Raw genomic sequence first — 19,825 nt, forward strand, 5'->3', positions numbered from 1 at the left:
GAGCTGTTGTAGCAAATTATCGAAACTGAGAAGAGGGTTGTGGGAACCCCCAATTTGTAGCCACATTGGACAGAAGTGTGAGTAATCAGGGGACCCACTACTTGCAGCTGGCATCTGAAGTGGGGAGCAGTCTCGTGGGACTGTGCCATTAACCTGTGGGGTCTGAACTAACTCTAGGTACTTAGTGTCATAATTTAATTGTAAGGTACCCAGGGGGTGTCTGGAGAGTTGGAGAATTGGCTGGTTTGGGTAAAACCCATCCATCTGGTGTCAGAAGAGAAGTGTGTGAATGTATAGGAAAAAGGGGGTTTTCCTCTATTACCCCTTGAAATTCATATGTTGAAGCCTGAATGCCCAATGTGAAGTTATTTTGAGGTGGGGCCTTTGGGAGGTAATTAGGTTTAGATGAGGTCCCGAGGGTTGAGCCCCCACGATGGGATTACTGCCTTTATAAGAAGAGACCAGAGCCCTCTCTCTTTCTCCCATGTGAGGATACAGCAAGGAGGCCGCTGGTGGCAAACCAGGAAGAGGGGTTTCGCCAGGCAGAGTCTGAAAGCACCTTGACCTTTAACTTCCCAGCCTTTAGAACTCACTGTGAGAAATAAATGTCTATTGTTTAAGGTATTTTGTTACAGCAGCCCAAAGTGCCTAAGACAGATTCTCCTTCCCGGTATTCATGCCCTCGTGTAACCTCCTCTCCTTGAGTGTGGGCTGCACTGGCGACTTGCTTCTGACCAATAGAATGTGGCCATGCTGGCGGGGGCGCAGTGGCTCATGCCCATAATCCTAGCACTCTGGGAGGCCAAGCACTCTGGGAGGAGGATTGCTTGAGGCCAGGATTTCAAGACCAGCCTCAGCAAGAGCAAGACCCCACCTCTACTAAAAATAGAAAAAAATTAGCTGGGCAACTAAAAATAGAAAAAAAAAAATTAGCTGGGTGTGGTGGCGCATGCCTGAAGTCTCAGTTACTCGGGAGGCTGAGGCAGGAGGATAGCTTGAGCCCTGGAGTTTGAGGTTGCTGTGAGCTAGGCTGATACCACGGCACTCTAGCCCAGGCAACAGAGCAAGACTCAATGTCAAAAAAAAAAAAAAAAAAAAAAGAAATGTGACAACATTGATGGGATGTCGCTTCTGTGATTAGGTTACAAGACACTGTGATTTCACCTTGCTAGCAGACTCTCTACTGCCTTTTTGGCTTGTACCCTTCTATGAAGCATGTGCCGTGTCAGAGGCCATGTGGTAGGGAACTGAGGGTGGCTTTCAGCCAACAGCCAGCAAGAAACTGAGAACTTCTGTCCAACAGTCCACAAAAAACTAAATCCTATCAACAACTATGCGAGGCTGGAAGTGGATTCTCTCCGCAGTCAAGCCTTCCGATGAGACTACAGCCCTGGCAGCTACGTTTATGGGCCCAGCATGCTTCTGCTGCGTGACTCTACTCTGGCAGCCTTGCGAGGGACCTCGAAGCAAAGGATTTGGCTACGTCATACCCAGATTTCCCAACTCACAGAATGTGTAAGATAATAAATATGTGATGTTTTAAGCTACTAAGTTTTGGGGTAATTTGTTACACAGCAATAGATAACTAATATACCTTGTAATACATACTAAATACATGTTTAGCGAATGAAGGAATAAATTCATTGTGGGCCATAGGCAAACCAATCTCGGTGGATTGATTTGTGTTATCGATCTCTGTGGTCATCTGTGTTATCGATTTCTGAATCACTCCACTATCAGTTGAAGCCATTTCCCTTTCTTTATTTGTTTCTCATGGTTTGTATAACTGAAGCTGTAATAAGATACGAATAAGGCCTAGTTCTAGAAGCAGGTTCTAGGTCAGTTGAGAGTTATGCATTATCCAATTCCAAAGTGACAGCAATATAGACTCTTAGATAGTATTCTTCCTTTATGTTTAAGATGGGAAAATAGCACAGTCCAGCTTAATATGCTTTATATCCACATTAGTCTTTGGGCATACAAAATACATGTATGTATGTGTATGTATGTACACACGCACACACACAGATTTTTTGATTTCTTCCACCATCTAACCAGCAAATTTTAAATTGGCAGGAAGTACCTCTGTTAACCCAAATACTCAGCCTTCCCCTCTAAGCCAAGCGGTTACCTTTTTCCCTTGCGTCACACATGGTTCAAATATAACAAATGTGGCTCACCACACTAAAGTTAAAATGCATCCTTTGGAAACAAACCAAATCTCTATAGTAGCAAATGTAAACAGAAAAGCTCTAGGCAGTAGGAGTCCAGTGTTCAGTGGGGGTCTGGCTTGGGAATGTCTGGGTTTCAGGGTTTAAACAACTGCAGTGAGTCAAGCATCTCTAGCCAGGAGCATGTGATATAAACTGAGTTTGTTAAAGGGACTTTGCATATGGAAACCTGAGCCACTTAATGGTTCTTAGTAAGAACTACTTGACCATGATCATCTTGGTCATTTATACTGATTTTTGTCTCATTTATTCCATTAGGCTCGCAAGTAAGCATGTTATTATGTATTAGCTTACAGACAGCCCAAGGCATATAATCATAAATGTTAACGTTAGACATAAGTAAGGCCATGGATTGCATTAATGCAGCTGGAACCTATAAGCTTTATTCATAACAAAACAGTGAGCAAATCCAGGCAGCTCATGTTCCAAAGAGGCAATGGGGTCCCGAAACACTCCATGAGGTGGATCACTGGGAATCAGACCGCAGCCTGCTACTGTTCTAAGCCATTTGAGTATCGATGGCCTGAGGTATCATCCTTGCCCCTGCCAGAGAATCATTTGCCAAACACTGTCAGCTCCTCCTCATAAAACGTCGCACACTTCTGCTCATCCTCTCTATCCATGCTGCCGCTTTCCTAGGTCGGGCCATTGTCCCCTCCCACTTAGTCTACTGCATCAGACTCCATCTCTGTTTCTAGGCTTACCCTACTCTAATCTAGTTAGTACACTGCAACCAGAATAATCTTTACTGTGCATTCCAGACAGAAGGAATGGCAAGCGCAAAGGCCTAAGGCAAAAATGAGCTTGGCCTTTGCAGAACACAAAGAAGTAAATGTGACCAGTGACAGAGAAAGGGAAAAGCAGCAGCAGCTGGAGAGGTAAGTGCAGCCCTGCCTAAAACCCTCAAAGCTCCCTGGCTGCCCCTCAGGATAAAGTGCAAACTCCCCCATGTGGTACCGGGGCCTTGCCCCGCCTGTGCTGCTCTCCTTCCCCTCTCCGGCCGACAAGACCTCTCTCGCTGCCCCTTGGCCCATATTCTATACGAAGAATAGAATATTTAGTGTATTTGCAAGTTTCCCAACTGTACCTTGCCCCCTCTCTGGCCTCTGGATTTTTTCACATGATACTCCTATTTAGAATACTCTTTCTTTCTTAAGATTTCAGCCTGAGCATCATTTCCCCTGGGAAGCCCCATGGCCCTCCCAACCTCCCCACTCTACCCCCCACCAAAAAAAGAGCATTATGTGCCCCTGCGGTGTAGTCCTATAGCAGTCTAGGTTGAGTCTGATTCTAAACGCCAGTTTACTTGTCTCTCTCCCTGATCAACATGAACAACTTAAGGGCAGGACTGTATCTTCCTCATACCACTGTATTCCCAGCGCCTGGAATGGTCCCAGCTACACAGCAGGTGCTGCAGGACTATGTGCTGAGTGAACAAGCATGTCCTGTGTCACCTGCTGAAATCATGGAGTAAGTAGGTAAAGGTACATTTCAGGCAGCAAGCAGAGTTGATCTGCATAACGACATCCATTTAAAGCTAGAAACTGTTTTAACTCCTTTCTGCTCACTGTCTTCTTTGGTTATCTAGAAGCATCATTCTAGATAACTAAGTTTTCCATAAAGATTAACTTTAAAACTTAAAATTTTATTGTAATCATTTTGGATGAAACCTTCTAAAACACATTAGATATTTCTTAAACTAATTTAACATCGTTTAATCGACTTGAAATTTTTCTTGGTAACTGGAGGTCATCAATTGTACTTCACCAAAATGGCCTCAGACTGGTGTGCTTTTTTATGTTCTTGTGTCTGGCTTTAATAGTTAATTTGTCTCCTTGGTTGCTGTCTTAGTCAGCTTGGGCTGCTATAACAAAATCCCATAGGCTGGTGACTTAAACAGCAGACATTTATTTCCCACAGTCTGGTGGCCAGGAAGTCCAAGGTCAAGGTGCTGGCAGATTCAGTTCCTGATGAGGGCTCTCTTCCTGGCTTGCAGAGAGCCACCTTCTTCCTGTGTCCTCACATGGTAGAAAGAGATTGAGCTCTGGTCTGTCTACCTCTTCTTATAAGGACACTGATCTCATCATGGGGACCCCACACTCATGGCCTCATCTAAACCTCATTACCTTCCAAGGGGCCCATCTCCAAATATCATCACATTAGGGGTTAGGGCTTCAACAAAAGCATTTGGGTGGGGACACAAACATTCAGTCCAAAACAGTTGCTGTCAAGGATGCTAAAACTTCAGATCATTGGAACTGAAAGGGGTCTCAGCATCTGCTTCTTACTAAAGTCAGTGCCTGCAGCCTTTGCTTATCCTCTTCTTAATTTGCTGCTTCTCAGGCTTACAACAAAGCTCTGGAGGAAAAGTAAGAATGAACAGGTTCTAAAAGAGGGAGGGCGTTTATGCTCCCCACTTTCTGCCATCCATATTGTAGCTCAGGAGTTGGTTTTGCTTGCTCAATTCAGAGAACTTGGCAATATTCTGAAGGGCACTGGTGCTATCATCATTTGTCTGGGAGCAGCTGGCATTTTGTAGTGAGACAAAGCCTAGGGTAGATTCTGGCCCCTCCACCACCGCCTTTCTAAGCTCAGTTTCATCAACAGTGGAATGAGAAACAATGCAGACCTCAAAGGGTTCTTGTGAGAAATAAAATGAGATAGTGTAAATACAGTAAATACCACAAGGCCTGGCAGCATAGTATGTGCTGGATAAATAGTGCTTATTATCATTATAGATAATAAGGCTTTCATCATTCACCAAACAAGAATAACTTGCTTAGTAATAGAAAAATAAAATAGCATTGATTTAAAAGACAAAAATCAAAGGCAGCCACCTCAGCAAATGGTTTGATTCTGGATATTAAAATAGGAATCTCTTACATCTACACGGCATACAGTGCATTCTCACATAAGTCATCGCACACGAAGCTCTAGCCCTTTCAGGGCTAGACTGACTTTGCAAACACGTTATTCCCTCAACGCTCTGTGTGTCACGAAGGAAGCCTCTGAGATAGCGGTCAGCCTCTGCGGGTGCCACTGCCCTCTGACTCCTCCTGGAAAGTGTGGCTCGAAGTCTTGCCGGAGGAGACGCGTCATGTCGTCTTCAAAAGCATTACTGGTCAGCTGAGTGGATTTCCAGACTGTGTCCCACCCTTAGCTCTTCCCAGAAGCAGGGAGAAAAACTTAATTTGAAAAAGGATATTTGTTCTCAAATTCTTTCTTACTTTCAAGGCCACTTTAAAGTCCTTGTGGCTTGGTCATGCATTTTTCCTCTTACCAAAGAGGCTTCGAAACTTTCAATTTTTAAAAAATCATCTTAACATAAAAATGGACCCCTGTTTACCACAGTTGAGGATTGAAAACGTATGAAAATTAATTACCAACACTCAGATATTCAGGGGTGTTGACCAAGATAAATATTTTAGAGTTAGCTCAGGGGAGTTAGTCCTCCACTCAGATTAACCCAGGAACTATTGTTCTTTTACTATCACAAGGAACTGTGGGGAAGCAACTGTTAGCAGGCTTACTAAACACTTGTTACAACTGTTAGGAGGCTTACTAAGCACTTGTTACAATTGACTGCAATGTAGGCTTCATTGTGAAGGTGCTGCACATACCTCCATGGGGGCCTCCAGGGCTGTCAGCCCTTCTCTGAGAACCACCTAACACCGATGGCACCTTCTCAAAGAATCGGTTCCCGTAACTACAGCTGGTTGGGGTCAGATCACAGGACCCCATCCTCTGGCCACAGCTGACTCACACTGGGGCCACCAGATTCTTCCTCCCAGGAAGCTGGAATCAGGATCCACTCAGTGAATCGCAGGCACCGGAATTGTAGGAATCTGTCAAGTACGAGTTGAGGCAACCAAACTCATGTTTGGGCCATGTGAGTGGACAAGTGAGCCAATTCTACTGGTCCACAGAGAGGAAGAAGAACGGTTGCCAAGTTGAGAGGCAGAGATGGGAGACGATGTGGCCCCAGAGGGACACGGTGACAATGCATGTCTCCTTTCTAGGTACTTGGGACACAGGGGTTGGGTTCTGTGACATACTCCAGTGCTCTTCCAAAAAATTCTTTTTGCTCAAGTCAGCTTGAGTGAGTTCTAGTCCTGACAGCCAAACAATTCCTGTCAAGCACAGAAGGTGTGCCCATCTTGGTAAAAGTTCGATTTGAATACAAATCTTCAGATGGTAATTCACATAAGCAGCCCTGACTGTTGCTATGTTTTCTACTCCACTGTTTTGACTAAATCTGGGATATTTGCTTTAGGAAGCCAGAAGCAAAGTTTTGTCTTCCATTTTAGAAAACTCTTTCCATGGCTCTCCAGAACTCCTTTTATTTTTTTTCTTATAAGTAAAATCTGCTTCTTCAGACATGATGTAACTCCTTTGCCTGTTTTAAATGTCATCTAACCCATCTTCTGCCCAAAGGACCCCATGTTGGTGCCTCATTAGCTGATTTCTCCCCTCCACGGGAATAAGAACTAAGTACGATTGAGATGATGTCACTGGTGTGCTATTAGAGGAGCAATTAATATAAACACATCTTTGAAAGTATTGACTGGTTAAGTGTGGATTCACCCACACTCTCAGGCCCATAACCATATGAGCATACTGCACCCTGTCCTGTCCATCTGTAACTTCTGGGTCCAGGTCCTTATCACAATATAGCCCACTCTACCTCTGTAAATTTATTTCTAAAGATAAACTTCCTTCCAGTCACTCTGAGTTTTCAAACAGCCTTATTCATGCCTCTGAGTCTCATATCAACTCACCCAAATAAATAAATAAATAAGAACAGCTTTTTCTTCCTCTCTGAAATTCCACCCTTAAGGCACAAGAGTAAGAGCTCCTAAGGATCCTGACCCCATATGGCCAGGAAGTATCACAGTGGTAGTTCCCTTCTGGTGGGAGTTCCTTCTCTTAAACTTAATTTCTGGTGATTCAATACAACAGATAGTACCCAAAGGAGGCTCTAATAATTTCTCTGCTCCCTGTACATGTGTGTTGCTCGCACTTTAAGAGTTGGAATCGATTCCCCTCCTTCTTAAATCTGGGCTGGCCTTAAGACTTGCTTTGATCAGTAGAGTGTGGTGGACTTCTGAGTTCATTCCTTAAGAGGACTGGCACCTTCTACTTCTTCCCGCTTGGAAGCCAGCCACCATATGAGACGTCTGAATGCCCTGCTGTTGAGAGAGGTCACCAGGTGGAGGACTGATCCTGATCTCGAACGTCAGCAGAGCTCCCAGCTAAAAGCTACCTGACTGAGGTAAGAGTAGTAGAAGAACTGCCCAGCTGAAGCTCCCCCAAACCACAGAACTGGGAGAAATGATAAACTATTTTTGTTTTAAGTCACTAGGGTCTGGGGTGGCTTGCTACGCAACAACAAACAACCAAAACACTTCACTTGATCAAAGATCAGTCCAAGTTCAAGAGAAATACAGCTGTGTCTCTGGGAAGAAAAGCTCAGTTTGTTGACTTGGAGTTATTTTTTCAGGGACACCACAAATATCCCAGGCAAGGAACCACAGACTCATCTTTTACTCTTCCTGCTGTTTCATCCCTTATATATTCCACTTGTCATAAAGTTCTGTCTTCTTCCTAAATGCATCTTGGATTTAACCCTTCCTGTGCTGTCTCATTGCTGCCATCCTGGCCTAGACTTTTAATCCCCTGAATTTGGAAATCTACTTATTCTCTCCTCCCCAAACTTCCTTCCTCCAGTCCATCCTGTAAATGACCCCGGACTCACCTTTAGGGCTTTCAGCATGTCCGTCCCATCTGATTGACTCTGGCTTTCAAGGTCTGACCCGGTTGCTTTCTGTCCACTCCTCCGATCCAGTCATCCTAACCCGCAACCCACCCACAGCTGATCCCATGCCCGTCCTCCAAGCCTCTGTCATGCTGTTTCCTGAGCTGGTGTGCCCTAACCCATCAAGGCCCCATCTGCCTTTCTCCCAATTTCCACAATCCTTACTGAGTCCTCTTGTCTTCAAAACCTCACAGCTCTCTACTTCATAATTCAACACTTATTTATATAATTCCAAATGTCTCCAAATTTCTCCTGTTTATAACTCAGGTTCCTAATTACATCATGAGATTGAGAGGCTATTTCTTACGTTTATGTATGTTCCTCACAGGCAAATGCTGATGTAAAGATTTTCGGTGAAGCCATCTCTGGTGATCTGAATGATTTTCCCTTTTTAAGTCACTAGTATGCTTTACACAACTGTGCTTTAGATCATTTTGTATCTGTTGCTGAACCAATGTCCATTTGGTTCAGAAAGTCTGTATTTTTTTTTCACAGAAAATTAAATAATATCCACTGCCAAAACCCCAAAATAATCAAGTACACGCCAGATCTGAAACCATAAAACGGCATTATAAGAACAAATGTGGGGCCCCTTGTGTTCCCTGAGTCCGGTGCCACAGCAGGCCCCAGGGAACGGCCATCGCAGCAGCTGAGGCCTGGTACCATGCCCCATGGTCAGTCAGATTAAAAAGATACGGACAGAAATAAAAAGCAGGTTAGGAATAACATATCCTGGGAATTAGATGACAGGAACATGACAATGGGGAAAGCACACCACCCCAATACCTCCTGCTTCTTTCATGCCTACCGTGTGCCAGGTAGGGTTGTATGCACTTTATTCATTTGCTTTTCAAAATAATTCTGGAAGGAACAGAAGAGGAAACCAAGGCGCAGAGGAGACTTATTTTGCCTAAAGCTATTAAGCGAATAATGATTCAAACCTAAGTGGGTGGGACTCAGATGTCCACATTCTTTCCACCAGCTTGCGTTGTCTCTTATGGGAAGAGATATGACTTCACGGCATCAAGAAAGAATATTTAGTGAGCACCTGTTACAGCCTCCACCGTGCTAGGTGTGGCGGAAGATTATTGAAATATATGGTTCTTTTTAGTGGCTACCAAGGAAAGACTTGAGAGGTAAAACCCCCATAAATTCCATCAGCACCCTCCACAAATAAATATACAATCTAAGTAGCACAAGCGTGCCTGTGATACAAATGCAGCCTTAATAGGAATCCGTGAGCCCCCTTTCTTTCTCTTTATTTATTTTCATTTTTATTTATTTTTGACGTGGAGTCTTACTTTGTTTCCCAGGCTAGCCTTGAACTCCTGAGCTCAATCAGTCCTCCTACCTCAGCCTACCGAGCAGCTGGGACTACAGGCACTCACCACCGCACCCAGCCCTTTCTAATTTAATCTCTCCTTCACAGAAGTTCCAGAGCTACCCCTGCTCCTGCCTTTGAACAGCTTAGTCTAGTCGGGAAAACAAACCACTCACATAAAGTGAGAATAAACAATATTGAAACAGGATTCTGACAAGGGCAGTCTAAAAGGGTTCAATTAAACAAAAACATCAAGCAATTGTAATTCAAAGACAGAGGAGGTAAAAAAAAATCAGTCTGCATAATTTATATTATTAACATTCCCTTCAATATCACTATGGCTATCGATTTAAGTTGGACATTTCATTTTAGCTGTAAAGTATTAATGATGCACAGTGATGGGTCCTTTTAGAGATGGTAAACTTCAGCCCACAGCAGTGAAGACGTGGTGATGGGAGAGACCCTGATGTTTTGACAAAGCCACTGATGGAGTGTCTGGTGCAGTGGGTCCCACTCTGGCGAGCCCTTTACCAGCTGAGAACAGCTGGCTGGCCACACCCGTGGAGACGGCCCGGTGCTGCGGAGCGGCTCTGCCCGGATCCCATCACAGCCTGCCTTGCTCCTGGGGCTTGGGATTTCTCAAACCCAAAGAAGAAAAGAAAATGACTTGGAGTTAACAGCATGAACTGCAGACCCTCTGTCGCCACTGAGTTAATCCTTTGGTTTCCACAATGTCAAAAAAGCAATCTCAATAATTCACCATACTATCAGAATTTCAAACTTTAATTCCCAAACAATCCACAAAGAAAATTCTGAAGAATGACCTCAACAGTAGCCCAAATCCATCCCAGGGCCCCTGTTTTCAAGGAAATAAAGGAAATGGGGCTGTTCTCAAGTACTAGGAGGAAAAGGCACTGGCCTTGCAATCAGGACTCCCGGATTCAAACACTGTTTGGTTCCAAGTGTAATCCTCATCAAGTCACTTAACCATCTAGCCTCAATTTCCTCATTTGTAAAATGAGGAAGGGAGCGTAGACATACTACCATCTGCTTCACGGGATTGTTGAAAAGATTAAATAAGATAATGTGAATATAAGTACTTTGCACACAGTAGGTACTCAACAACAGTTGAAACATACTAAAAATCAGTGCCGACATTAAAATGCAGAAAGTACCGAAAGAAACAAAACATTTTCTATAATTGAGAGACTGCCTTGACCGCCACTGCCAAAGTGCCCTTGGCTTTTTACTAAACACAGCTTTAAAGACTCTTACTAGTGATCACAATTGGAAGCTTTCAAATCCTGTTTTTGGGCTGCATTTTTGTAAGGCAAATACTAATAGCTGAGAAACAAAAAATCTGTTTTAACAAGACCAGGTATTATTTAGTTAGAATGAACTTGAGCCAGTGAGGTCATTGGCTGAGACGGACTTAAGGCTCCACATTGCAGAGGTGCTGTGGCTGGCTTCCTCTTAGGGCTGGTCTGTGTGAATGACACAATCGCTAAGAACTTCTCACGGATTAAAAGGGAGCTATGGAACTACAGAGAAATGTCTCCCTCCGACACTGAGCACTCTCCTCAGCTTTGTCACCCTCTTCCTGGATCAAGTCTAAGTTCCATACCCCAGACCACAAGATCTTTCATCACCTGGCCCTGTCTACTTCTCAGCCTTGATCTCCTGCTCCTTCCTTCTTAAAATTTGTTTCAGCAACACCAACTTGCTTAGAATTCATCAGTGTGTATGTGTGTCTGTGTATATTTATGTATTCATGCACATGCCATTCCCTCTGCCCCCGCTGCTCTCCCTCCCCCTGCCCCACCCAGCCCTAACATTTAGAACCTTACTACTTAAAGTGCAGTCCTGAAGCTCTGACATCCTGGGAGCTTGTTAGGAATGTAGAATCTGAGCCGGACGTGGTGGTCCATGCCTGTAATCCTAGCACTTTGGAGGGTCGACCTGGGAGGATCACTTGAGGCCAGGAGTTTGAGACTAGCCTGGGCAACAGAGCAAGACTCCATCTCTACAAAAAATAGAAAACTCAGCCAGGTGTTGTGGTGCTTGCCTGTAGTCCCAGCTACTTGGGAGGCTAAGGTAGGAGGATCACTTGAGCCCAGCTGTTGGAGGTTGTAGTGAGCTGTGATGACATCACTGCACTGTAGCCTGGGCAACAGAGTGAGACTGTCTCAAAAGGCAGGTGGATTGCTTGAGCCCAGGAGTTTGGGACTGCAGTGAGCTATGACTGCACCATTGCACTCAAGCTTGTACAACAAAGCAAGGCTCTGTCTCAAAAAAAGGAAAAAAAAAGGTAGAATTTGTTGATCACTCAGGATCAACAAATTTTTTTTTTAAACCATTCTTGTTTCATCTATTTCCCTCGTCCTAACCTAGTCACTCTTTGAGGGGCTGGATTGTTTTAAAACAAATCCCAGATACAATGTCATTTTAACCACAAATATTTTAGCATGTACCTGCAATATATTATTTATTTGTTTTTTTTATTTTTAGGCTAGTCAAGTGAAGCAGGAAGAAAAAGAACAAAGAGATCTGTAACTGGTTGTGATTAATTAGTTGTAAACACCACTGCACTTGGACCAGTCTGGACCTATAATTTAAAAGGACTTAACCACCATGCCATTATTGTAGCTAATAAAATTAACAGTAATTCCTTAATATTGTCTAATACTTAATCTGTGTTCAAATTTCCCTATTTTAAAAATGAATTTTTGTAAATGGATTTGTAGAAATCAGGTGAATATTTTTTAGCAAACAAAAAATAGCTCTCAGAGATGAGAAGATAAATTTCTCATGCTCCTGGCCTCAGGACCGAATCAACTACGTGAAGAAAATTATATTTGCTATTAACTGCCATTTGCAGATTCTCCCCCTACTCAACTCACAGTTATATTATTTACTTTTTCAAAACCCCACAAAACTTTTATAAAGAACCTACAGGTAAAATAGAATAAAGCAAAAGCCATGCCGAGGTCCACACAAGCATGTCCCTCAAAAGCAATGAATAAAAGGAATTACAAAAGTTAGGATGGTTATTTAACAAAAGAGAACTATGTGAAGGATATTAACCCAAACGATTTTCCTCTCAAGAGCCAAACCAACAAGACTTAGAGATCTAGAGGGTGGGATCTAGGGAGATGTTTAACTTGATGACGTTAGAATTTCCTTTTAAAATCTGTGTTTCTCCTGGCTGCAGTAAGAACTTAGGGTTTCTGAGAAACACAGGGCAGAAGCAGTCTGGGGGCAAATCTAATTACCTCGGAGTTGTTCTCCTTTTAACAGTAGGTGCTGATCCATGCTCTGCAGGTCAAGAGCACAGTGCTCATTTCTCTTTGCCCCCTTTTGAATCATACTTCATCTCTGCCTCCTGCCCGTTGTAGCTCTCCATGTAACAAACACGCCAAGGGGCAGAGATTCCGGTCTCCACACAATAGCCCACCATTCAACCAGATTCTGCTTTGTCCGTAAACATTCATTCCCCCTGGCTCCTGCTGGGTCTGTTATATTCAGATATGAACTTTCCAGGAATCTGATCATGTCACAGGCCTTTTCCTGTATGACAAGTTCAATGCTAATCATGAATAGCAGGCTTCACACAGAGGGGTTAGAATTATTCATAAAAACTGTGACTCCACATCTAGAAATAGGGCTAAAGTAGCCTAGAGTAGGCAGGCTGTATGTCTGTTAAATCTACCAGGCAATTACCAAAGTCTCTTGCTGCAAAGAGCACAAGAGTTTTTCCTCAACTATGTTAATTTGACACACTAAAAGTACAATATTCTGCCAGACTCGAGGTCTAAAGTCAGCTTGATGGGGAGCCCTGGTGCCCACAGAGCAAACTGCTGGGTTTTCCTAAGAACCAAAGCCAGACATGGCTCACCCTCCACCCTCAGAAATCAGGTACTATTGAGTTCTCATTCCCAACTTACGCAAGTCTCCCTGCCCGGAACATTTCAAGGCCGGCTTTACAGCTTTTAGAGAGTTATCAAAGGGCCAAAAAAACCTGAAATGATATTTAATTTTCCTTTTTGGATCAGTATAGCATATCCAGCAGATAATACAAATTAGAGGCATACTAGATACCTTGTATAATACCATTTTGCTATAATTTGTTCTTCTGGAACCTAGTTTCAGTGACCACACGAATCAGGTCCTCTTGGTCCAGATTGTATTTATAAATGGAGGCTGGAGATTATCTTTCCCAATGAAAGTGCCCAGATTGAAACCCCCTCTTCGCCACTCTTGAGAGGATGACATAGGCTGGTTCTAAAAGACTATCTTTGTGTAGAACAAATGGACCGAGAAAAACGTGCTTTCCTCTCCCCCTGCCCCTTCCTTCTTTACATAACTAGAGCCAAATGAGATGTTTTTCATTTTAAAAATCTGATTAATCAGACTGAGCAAAGGCCCATTCTTCTGGTCTTTACTGTTTTCTCAGTTTGGGGACTGAACGAAGGCATGCTCAGGTTGGAAGGACAGTGAAGCCAGGGCCTAACTGCCAGGCAGTGGTGACATTTGAAAGTTTATATTAGGAGAGGCAAGTACTGGGCTCACGGCTCTGGCTCAGGGGCTGCCCTTTCCCCTGGAGGCGTCGGAAGTCAGACTGCTGTTCAGGCACGGGTGAGAGTAGTTCCAGGTTCCACGTAAACCTCCATGCCCCTCCACGTACACAAGCCTCCTGACCTGAAGGGTGAGAAAGGTGGCCGGGCAAAGAGTAGGTTTAAATAATAAGGAAAAAATAAGCCAGGCAGAATCAATGTGAATGAACTGTCCTTTTCTTCAGCTCTAGGCACTGAGAACCCTTTCTCCTCTGGCCTATTTTAAAATACATTATAAACACTACATGAGTAAACTCGTTATAGTACCAGATGTAGTTTTAGTCCCTATATTTTAAACCTTCTGCAAAAGCTTTTTACAATATTTTCTCTACCTTTTTATAAAGTACAGTCACGCATCACTTAACGACAGGGATGTGTTCTGAGAAATGCATCAGGTGATTCTGTCCTTGTGTGAACATCATATGAACATCACAGAGTACACTGCACAAACCTCGATGGGACGGCCTTCCACACGCCTAGGCTACCTGGTATAGCTATCGCTCCCAGGCTGCACCTGAACAGCATGTTCCTTTACTGAATACTGCAGGCAACTGTAACACAATGGTAAGAATTTGTTTATCTAAACATATCTAAACACAGAAAAGGTAACAGTAAGAATAGGGTATAAAAGATAAAAGACGGTACACTGATACAGGGCACTTCCCATGAAAGGAGTGTGCAGGACTGGAGGTTGCTCTATGTGAGTGGGGAGGGAGTGTGAAGATCTACGACATTACTGTACACTTCTGTAGACTTTATGAACACTGTACACTTCAGCTGTACTAAATTTATTACAATTTTTTTCTTTCTTCAATAATAAATTAGCCTTAGCTTACTGTAACTTTTTTACTTTATAAACTTTTAATTTTTTTTAAACTTTTTGACTCTTTTGTAATAACACTTAGCTTTAAACACAAATTGTACAGCTACACAAAAATATTTTCTTTCTTTATATCCTTATGGTATATAAGCTTTTTTCTCTTTAAAAAATTTTTAATTTTCTTTTTGCTTTTTAAACTTAAAAAAAAACAAGCCACTAAGACACAAACACACACATTAACCTAGGTCTACAACAGGGTCAGGATCATCAACATCACTGTCTTCTACTTCCATATCTTGTCCCACTGGAGGGTCTTCTGGGGCAATAACATGCATGGAGCTGTCATTTTGTACGATAACAATGTCTTCCTCTGGAATAGCTCCTGAAGGACCTGCCTGAGGTTGTTTTACAGTTAACTTTTTTTAACAAGTACAAGGAGTATTCTGTAAAATAATGATACAAAGTATAGTAAAGAGCCAAGCACTGTGGCTTGTGCCTGTAATCCCAGCTACGAGGAAGGCTGGGAGGATGGCTTGAGCCCAGGAGTTTGAGACCAGCCTGGGCAACACAGTGAGACCCTGTCTCTAATATGTTAAAAAAGGAAAAAAAAGTATGGTATAGGGAACACATAAACCAGTGACTGGCTGAGCAATAAGTTTGTTTATATCAGCATCCCCACAAACACATAAGTAATGAATGGGTTGCACTATAACATCTTTTTTTTTTTTTTTTTTTTTTTTGAGACAGAATCTCACTCTGTTGCCCGGGCTAGAGTGCTGTGACGTCAGCCTAGCTCACAGCAACCTCAAACTCCTGGGCTCAAGCCATCCTGCTGCCTCAGTCTCCCGAGTAGCTGGGACTACAGGCACGTACCACCACACCCAGCTAATTTTTTTCTATTTTTAGTAGTTCTGTGCTAAGTTTTCTGGTTTTAGTAGAGACAGCATCTCGAGTCAGGAGTTTGAGACCAGTCTGAGCAAGAGTGAGACCCCCATCTCTACAAAAAATAAAAAATTAGCCTGGTGTGGGGGTGCATGCCTATAGTCCCAGCCACTTGGGAGGCTAAGGCAGGAGGATCGCTTGAGCCCAGGAGTTTGAGGTTGCAATGAGCTATGATGACGCCACTGCACTCTAGCCAGGGTGACAGAGCAAAACCCTTTCTCAAAAAAAAAAAGAAAAAAAAAGAAATTAACTAAAAGTAGGAATTCCCACTGGGCTTACTCATCAAGGGGAATGCCTTCGAGATGAGGTGCTGAGGCAATGGGCGCTCCTATTCCTGAAAAGTCTCAACAAGAGTGAAAATCCCTAGCCCAGAATGGCTTCTCCTTTCACATGTTCCATGAAAGCCACCAGGCTGAACTCCCTGACCTCTGGTGGGGGCCTCCACTCTGCACTCTTGGTGCTCAAAGGCCTGTAAACCATCAGGTTGTATGTTGCAATCTTACTCTGGCAAGCAGGTATATCGCAGTACTTCCAGTAGACACCATCCTCGTGCTCTGCCACATAGCACCAGGGGCTCATGTCTCCATCTGGGTTTCTGTTGGGGAAAAGGACACAATCAATGACATTTCTGATGTTTTAAGTCAACTGATTTTCAGTTTTACAGGACAGGAATTGCTTTAGTTTCTGTGTTATTTCGAACAATTCTATGTATCTACAATGCTATTTCTTATCAAGAGGAAAAAAGTGATAACACAGTAAGAGCAAACATAAACATTCTGACATCCACTTCAGAGTTTGGGGGGATGTGAGCGAAGGTGATATTTGTTTAGACAAATTCACTATAGTGTATCTTGGACAACTGACCACTGCACAAATCATGCCAAACAGCACTGGCACCTTGAATATGAACATGGAGATTCTAACAGCTGGATGAGCATAGGTGCTCTCAATGCTCCTGATGAGAATGTGAACGTCTGACACAGGGTGGCAATTTGGTAATTAGAGCCAAAGGCCCTAAAAACATGCAAATCCTTTACTTGGCAATTTCCTCTTTAGGAATATATTCTAAGGAAGTCTTTACTTTTAAAGATGTCCAACAAAAGATTTTTATAATATAAAAAAAACTTGGAAACAGCAAGTACCAACAATAAAGGATTGGTTAAATAGATACGGCTCCTATATAAGGGAATGCTAGGCACCTAAGGAAAATGTGGTGTAGAGACCTTTCTTATTAATTTGGAAATATATTCACAATGCCTTATTAGGTTTTTTTTTAAGAGACAATTATAAAACCCAATTGATGACACTATCTCATGTTTTAAAAAGACATATTTAGGGAAGGACCAAACTCCTAAAAGTATTTATGTCTAGATGATGGGACTATGGGTGATTTCAATTTTTTTTGTTTTGAGTTTTCTTTATTTTCTTATTTCCTTTATAATGAATTCTTCAATTGTGTAATTTTTAAATGCTAAAATAAAATTCACATAATACAGACTCCACTGACAAGCTCTCAGCAGGATCAGGCCAGTAAACTCACATTTGATAGAAATGGGTCCTATTTCTCCCCCAGAATACTGACTCCTCTGATAATTCTGAAGAAAACTGGGCCAGAGTCTCAGTTAGACAGAATGTGTGATCCTGCCACCCTGGTATCAACTTCTGATATGGTGATAATATTTTTTAAAGATTTATTTCACATTTCTAAATGAGAATGGCTTGGAATAAATACCCTGAAGGTCTTTTCAACTCAGAGACATCATGACAATAACAAGCAGATAAAAAAAAAAAAAAAAAATGACAGGGGCTGCTGGACACCCAGAAATGCCTCACTGCTCTTCACTGCTTTCCAAGCCCCTTTTATTTAGACTCAGAACACCAGAAACCTGAAACTTGGGTTAGGCCGGAAATGGCATAAAGACTGCAGCGGGACCTTTGGAGCAACCCCTATCAGGCCAGAGTGGGATAAGCCTATTGTGGGGCCTAGAAGATAAGCTTCCTCAAAGCACAAAGCGTCCTTTTATTTCTTATGCCCAAAGGCAGGTGCCAGCGCCAACTCTGTTCCCCCCCAGTCTCTGCCTTCCCTTCTAATCCTGATGCTTCCAGCCCAGAGAAGTGCGTTCCCATCACTCGCCAACTCTCAGGCATCTCAAGTGTGATGGGTCTGAAAAAGTTGCACAAGACAAACACGGTGTCGGGTGTCAGCTGAGAAATCAAAGTAAAACTTGTACAAAGCCCTTCTTTAAACAGTATTTCACTGTCATTTTCCTCCCTCTATTCGGTGTTTGGCTTTGATGTAGTATTTGGTAAAGCCCTTAGAAAACAACTGTTTATTATCAATGTCAAAACCATACTGAAAAGCATCAGAATAGCTTAATAAAGAACAAGCAAATTCATCCTGGACTCTGCCGCGGCACTAAAACAAAAAGCCTTGGAGTCTCTGATATGATAATCATCAAAAATTTCAGCCACTCTTTTTTGAAGTATAAACTGGTAGTTCAGGTCTGGTACATTCCATCAAATCAAAGGAGAGGGTTGTAGCTGGCCAGAGCTAAGGAGAAAGGTGGTCCTTCCTGGCTTTTACTGCTCTCTTAATGGATATTTATGGGAGCCTGTCAGTAGAAATGGGTGCTAATCTATAAGAAAAAAAGATCTGACATATAAATTAAGCCTCATTGGAAATTTAAAATTTACTTTAAAGTCAGACTTAAAAACAGGTGCTCTTCTGAGAAGACTTGCTTAATAGGAAGCAACAGAGTAATAGAATAAACCAACAGCCTACTACTATTAAGAGACACTTTGGAACAAGAAGATAAGTAACTATGTTAAAACAAAAAACAAACACTTGATTCTCTTCCTAAACATTCTTCCCAACCTAACCCCACTATTCCTACAAATAGAAAAACTAGGGAAATGTAATAAACCAGAAATGGGGAATGAGACTCATGTTTTAATTTATGCAAAAAATAAATTAACAAGTATAACTTTGAAAATAAAATAGAAAAGAGTTATTTAATGAACATGTATAACTTCAACAATAAAATACAATAGATAGCAAAATGTGAAGTGGCAAATATACAAGTTGCTATCTCTGGGTAACTAGACTCAGTGGGGAAGCTCTCGAGGAATGAGGTAAAATGGGGGATTTTATTAATAACTTTTTTTTTTTGAGACAGAGTCTTGCTCTGTCGCCTTGGGTAGAGTGCAGTGGTGTCATCATAGCTCACTGCAACCTCAAACTCCTGGACTCAAGTGATCCTCCTGCCTCAGCCTCCCAAGTAGCTGGGACTAAAGGCGTGTACCACGATGCCCAGCTAATTTTCCTATTTTTAGTATAGACAGGGGTCTCGCTATGTTGCCCAGGCTGGTCTTGAACTCCTGAGCTCAAGCAATCCTCCCACCTCAGCCTCCCAGAGTGCTAGGATTTCAGGCATGAGCCACCGCACCTGGCCTTAACTATTTAAACAATATATATCTGTAGTGTTTGAGAAAATTTTTTTGGAACAAGCTTTTAACATTTTTATAATAACAAATGAAAAAAATACTGCAACAGCAACTATGGGGGGATGGTCAGTTGGTACAAGTTAGAGCAGAGGTGAAGGAACACAGACTAAAGGCCTGGAGACTTCAAGACAATGACAAGGGCCCTAGAATGTTAGCAAAGGTATGTAGAGGGCAGAAAGTAAACAGTGTGGCCCATCTGATGCAGGAATATATATGTTGGCTCAGCTGGGTCAACAGTGCCATGGTTGAGATTCCAATATATGTAGAACCAGGGACATGGTGTGTAGCTCAGCAATCATTTTTCCCTGTCTTAATGGCTCAAGAGGCTGCCTTTGCACCTGTCCTAATAATGATTAAATTCAATACATTACTGAACCATGAGTCTTGTTACCAGGATCTTAGTTATAAGTAGCAAAAATGTACAATTAAAAGTGCTTACAATTTTTATTCTGGTCTCTACATACCAGTGATTCTGAATTTAGTTTCAATTACAGATAACTTTGAGAATCTGATCAAAGCCATAGATCATCTCCCCAGGAAATTGTGAATACACATTTGAAGCACCATGGATGTCCGGTT

General features: G+C 42.5%; 1 protein-coding gene across 2 annotated transcripts in view; it reads right to left on the bottom strand.

The window, feature by feature from the left end:
- KREMEN1 (kringle containing transmembrane protein 1) overlaps nucleotides 1-19,825 on the bottom strand; it is a 53,413-nt gene that overhangs the window by 17,032 nt on the left and 16,556 nt on the right. For both annotated transcript variants that reach the window (XM_012644172.1, XM_012644171.1), the window contains exon 3: nucleotides 16,246-16,337. In XM_012644172.1, coding sequence (XP_012499626.1) covers nucleotides 16,246-16,337 — 92 coding nt within the window. The remainder of the gene's footprint in view (nucleotides 1-16,245; nucleotides 16,338-19,825) is intronic.

Source organism: Propithecus coquereli, unplaced genomic scaffold (assembly GCF_000956105.1).
Source record: "Propithecus coquereli isolate 6110/MARCELLA unplaced genomic scaffold, Pcoq_1.0 Scaffold206, whole genome shotgun sequence".
Classification (NCBI taxonomy): Eukaryota; Metazoa; Chordata; class Mammalia; order Primates; family Indriidae; genus Propithecus; species Propithecus coquereli.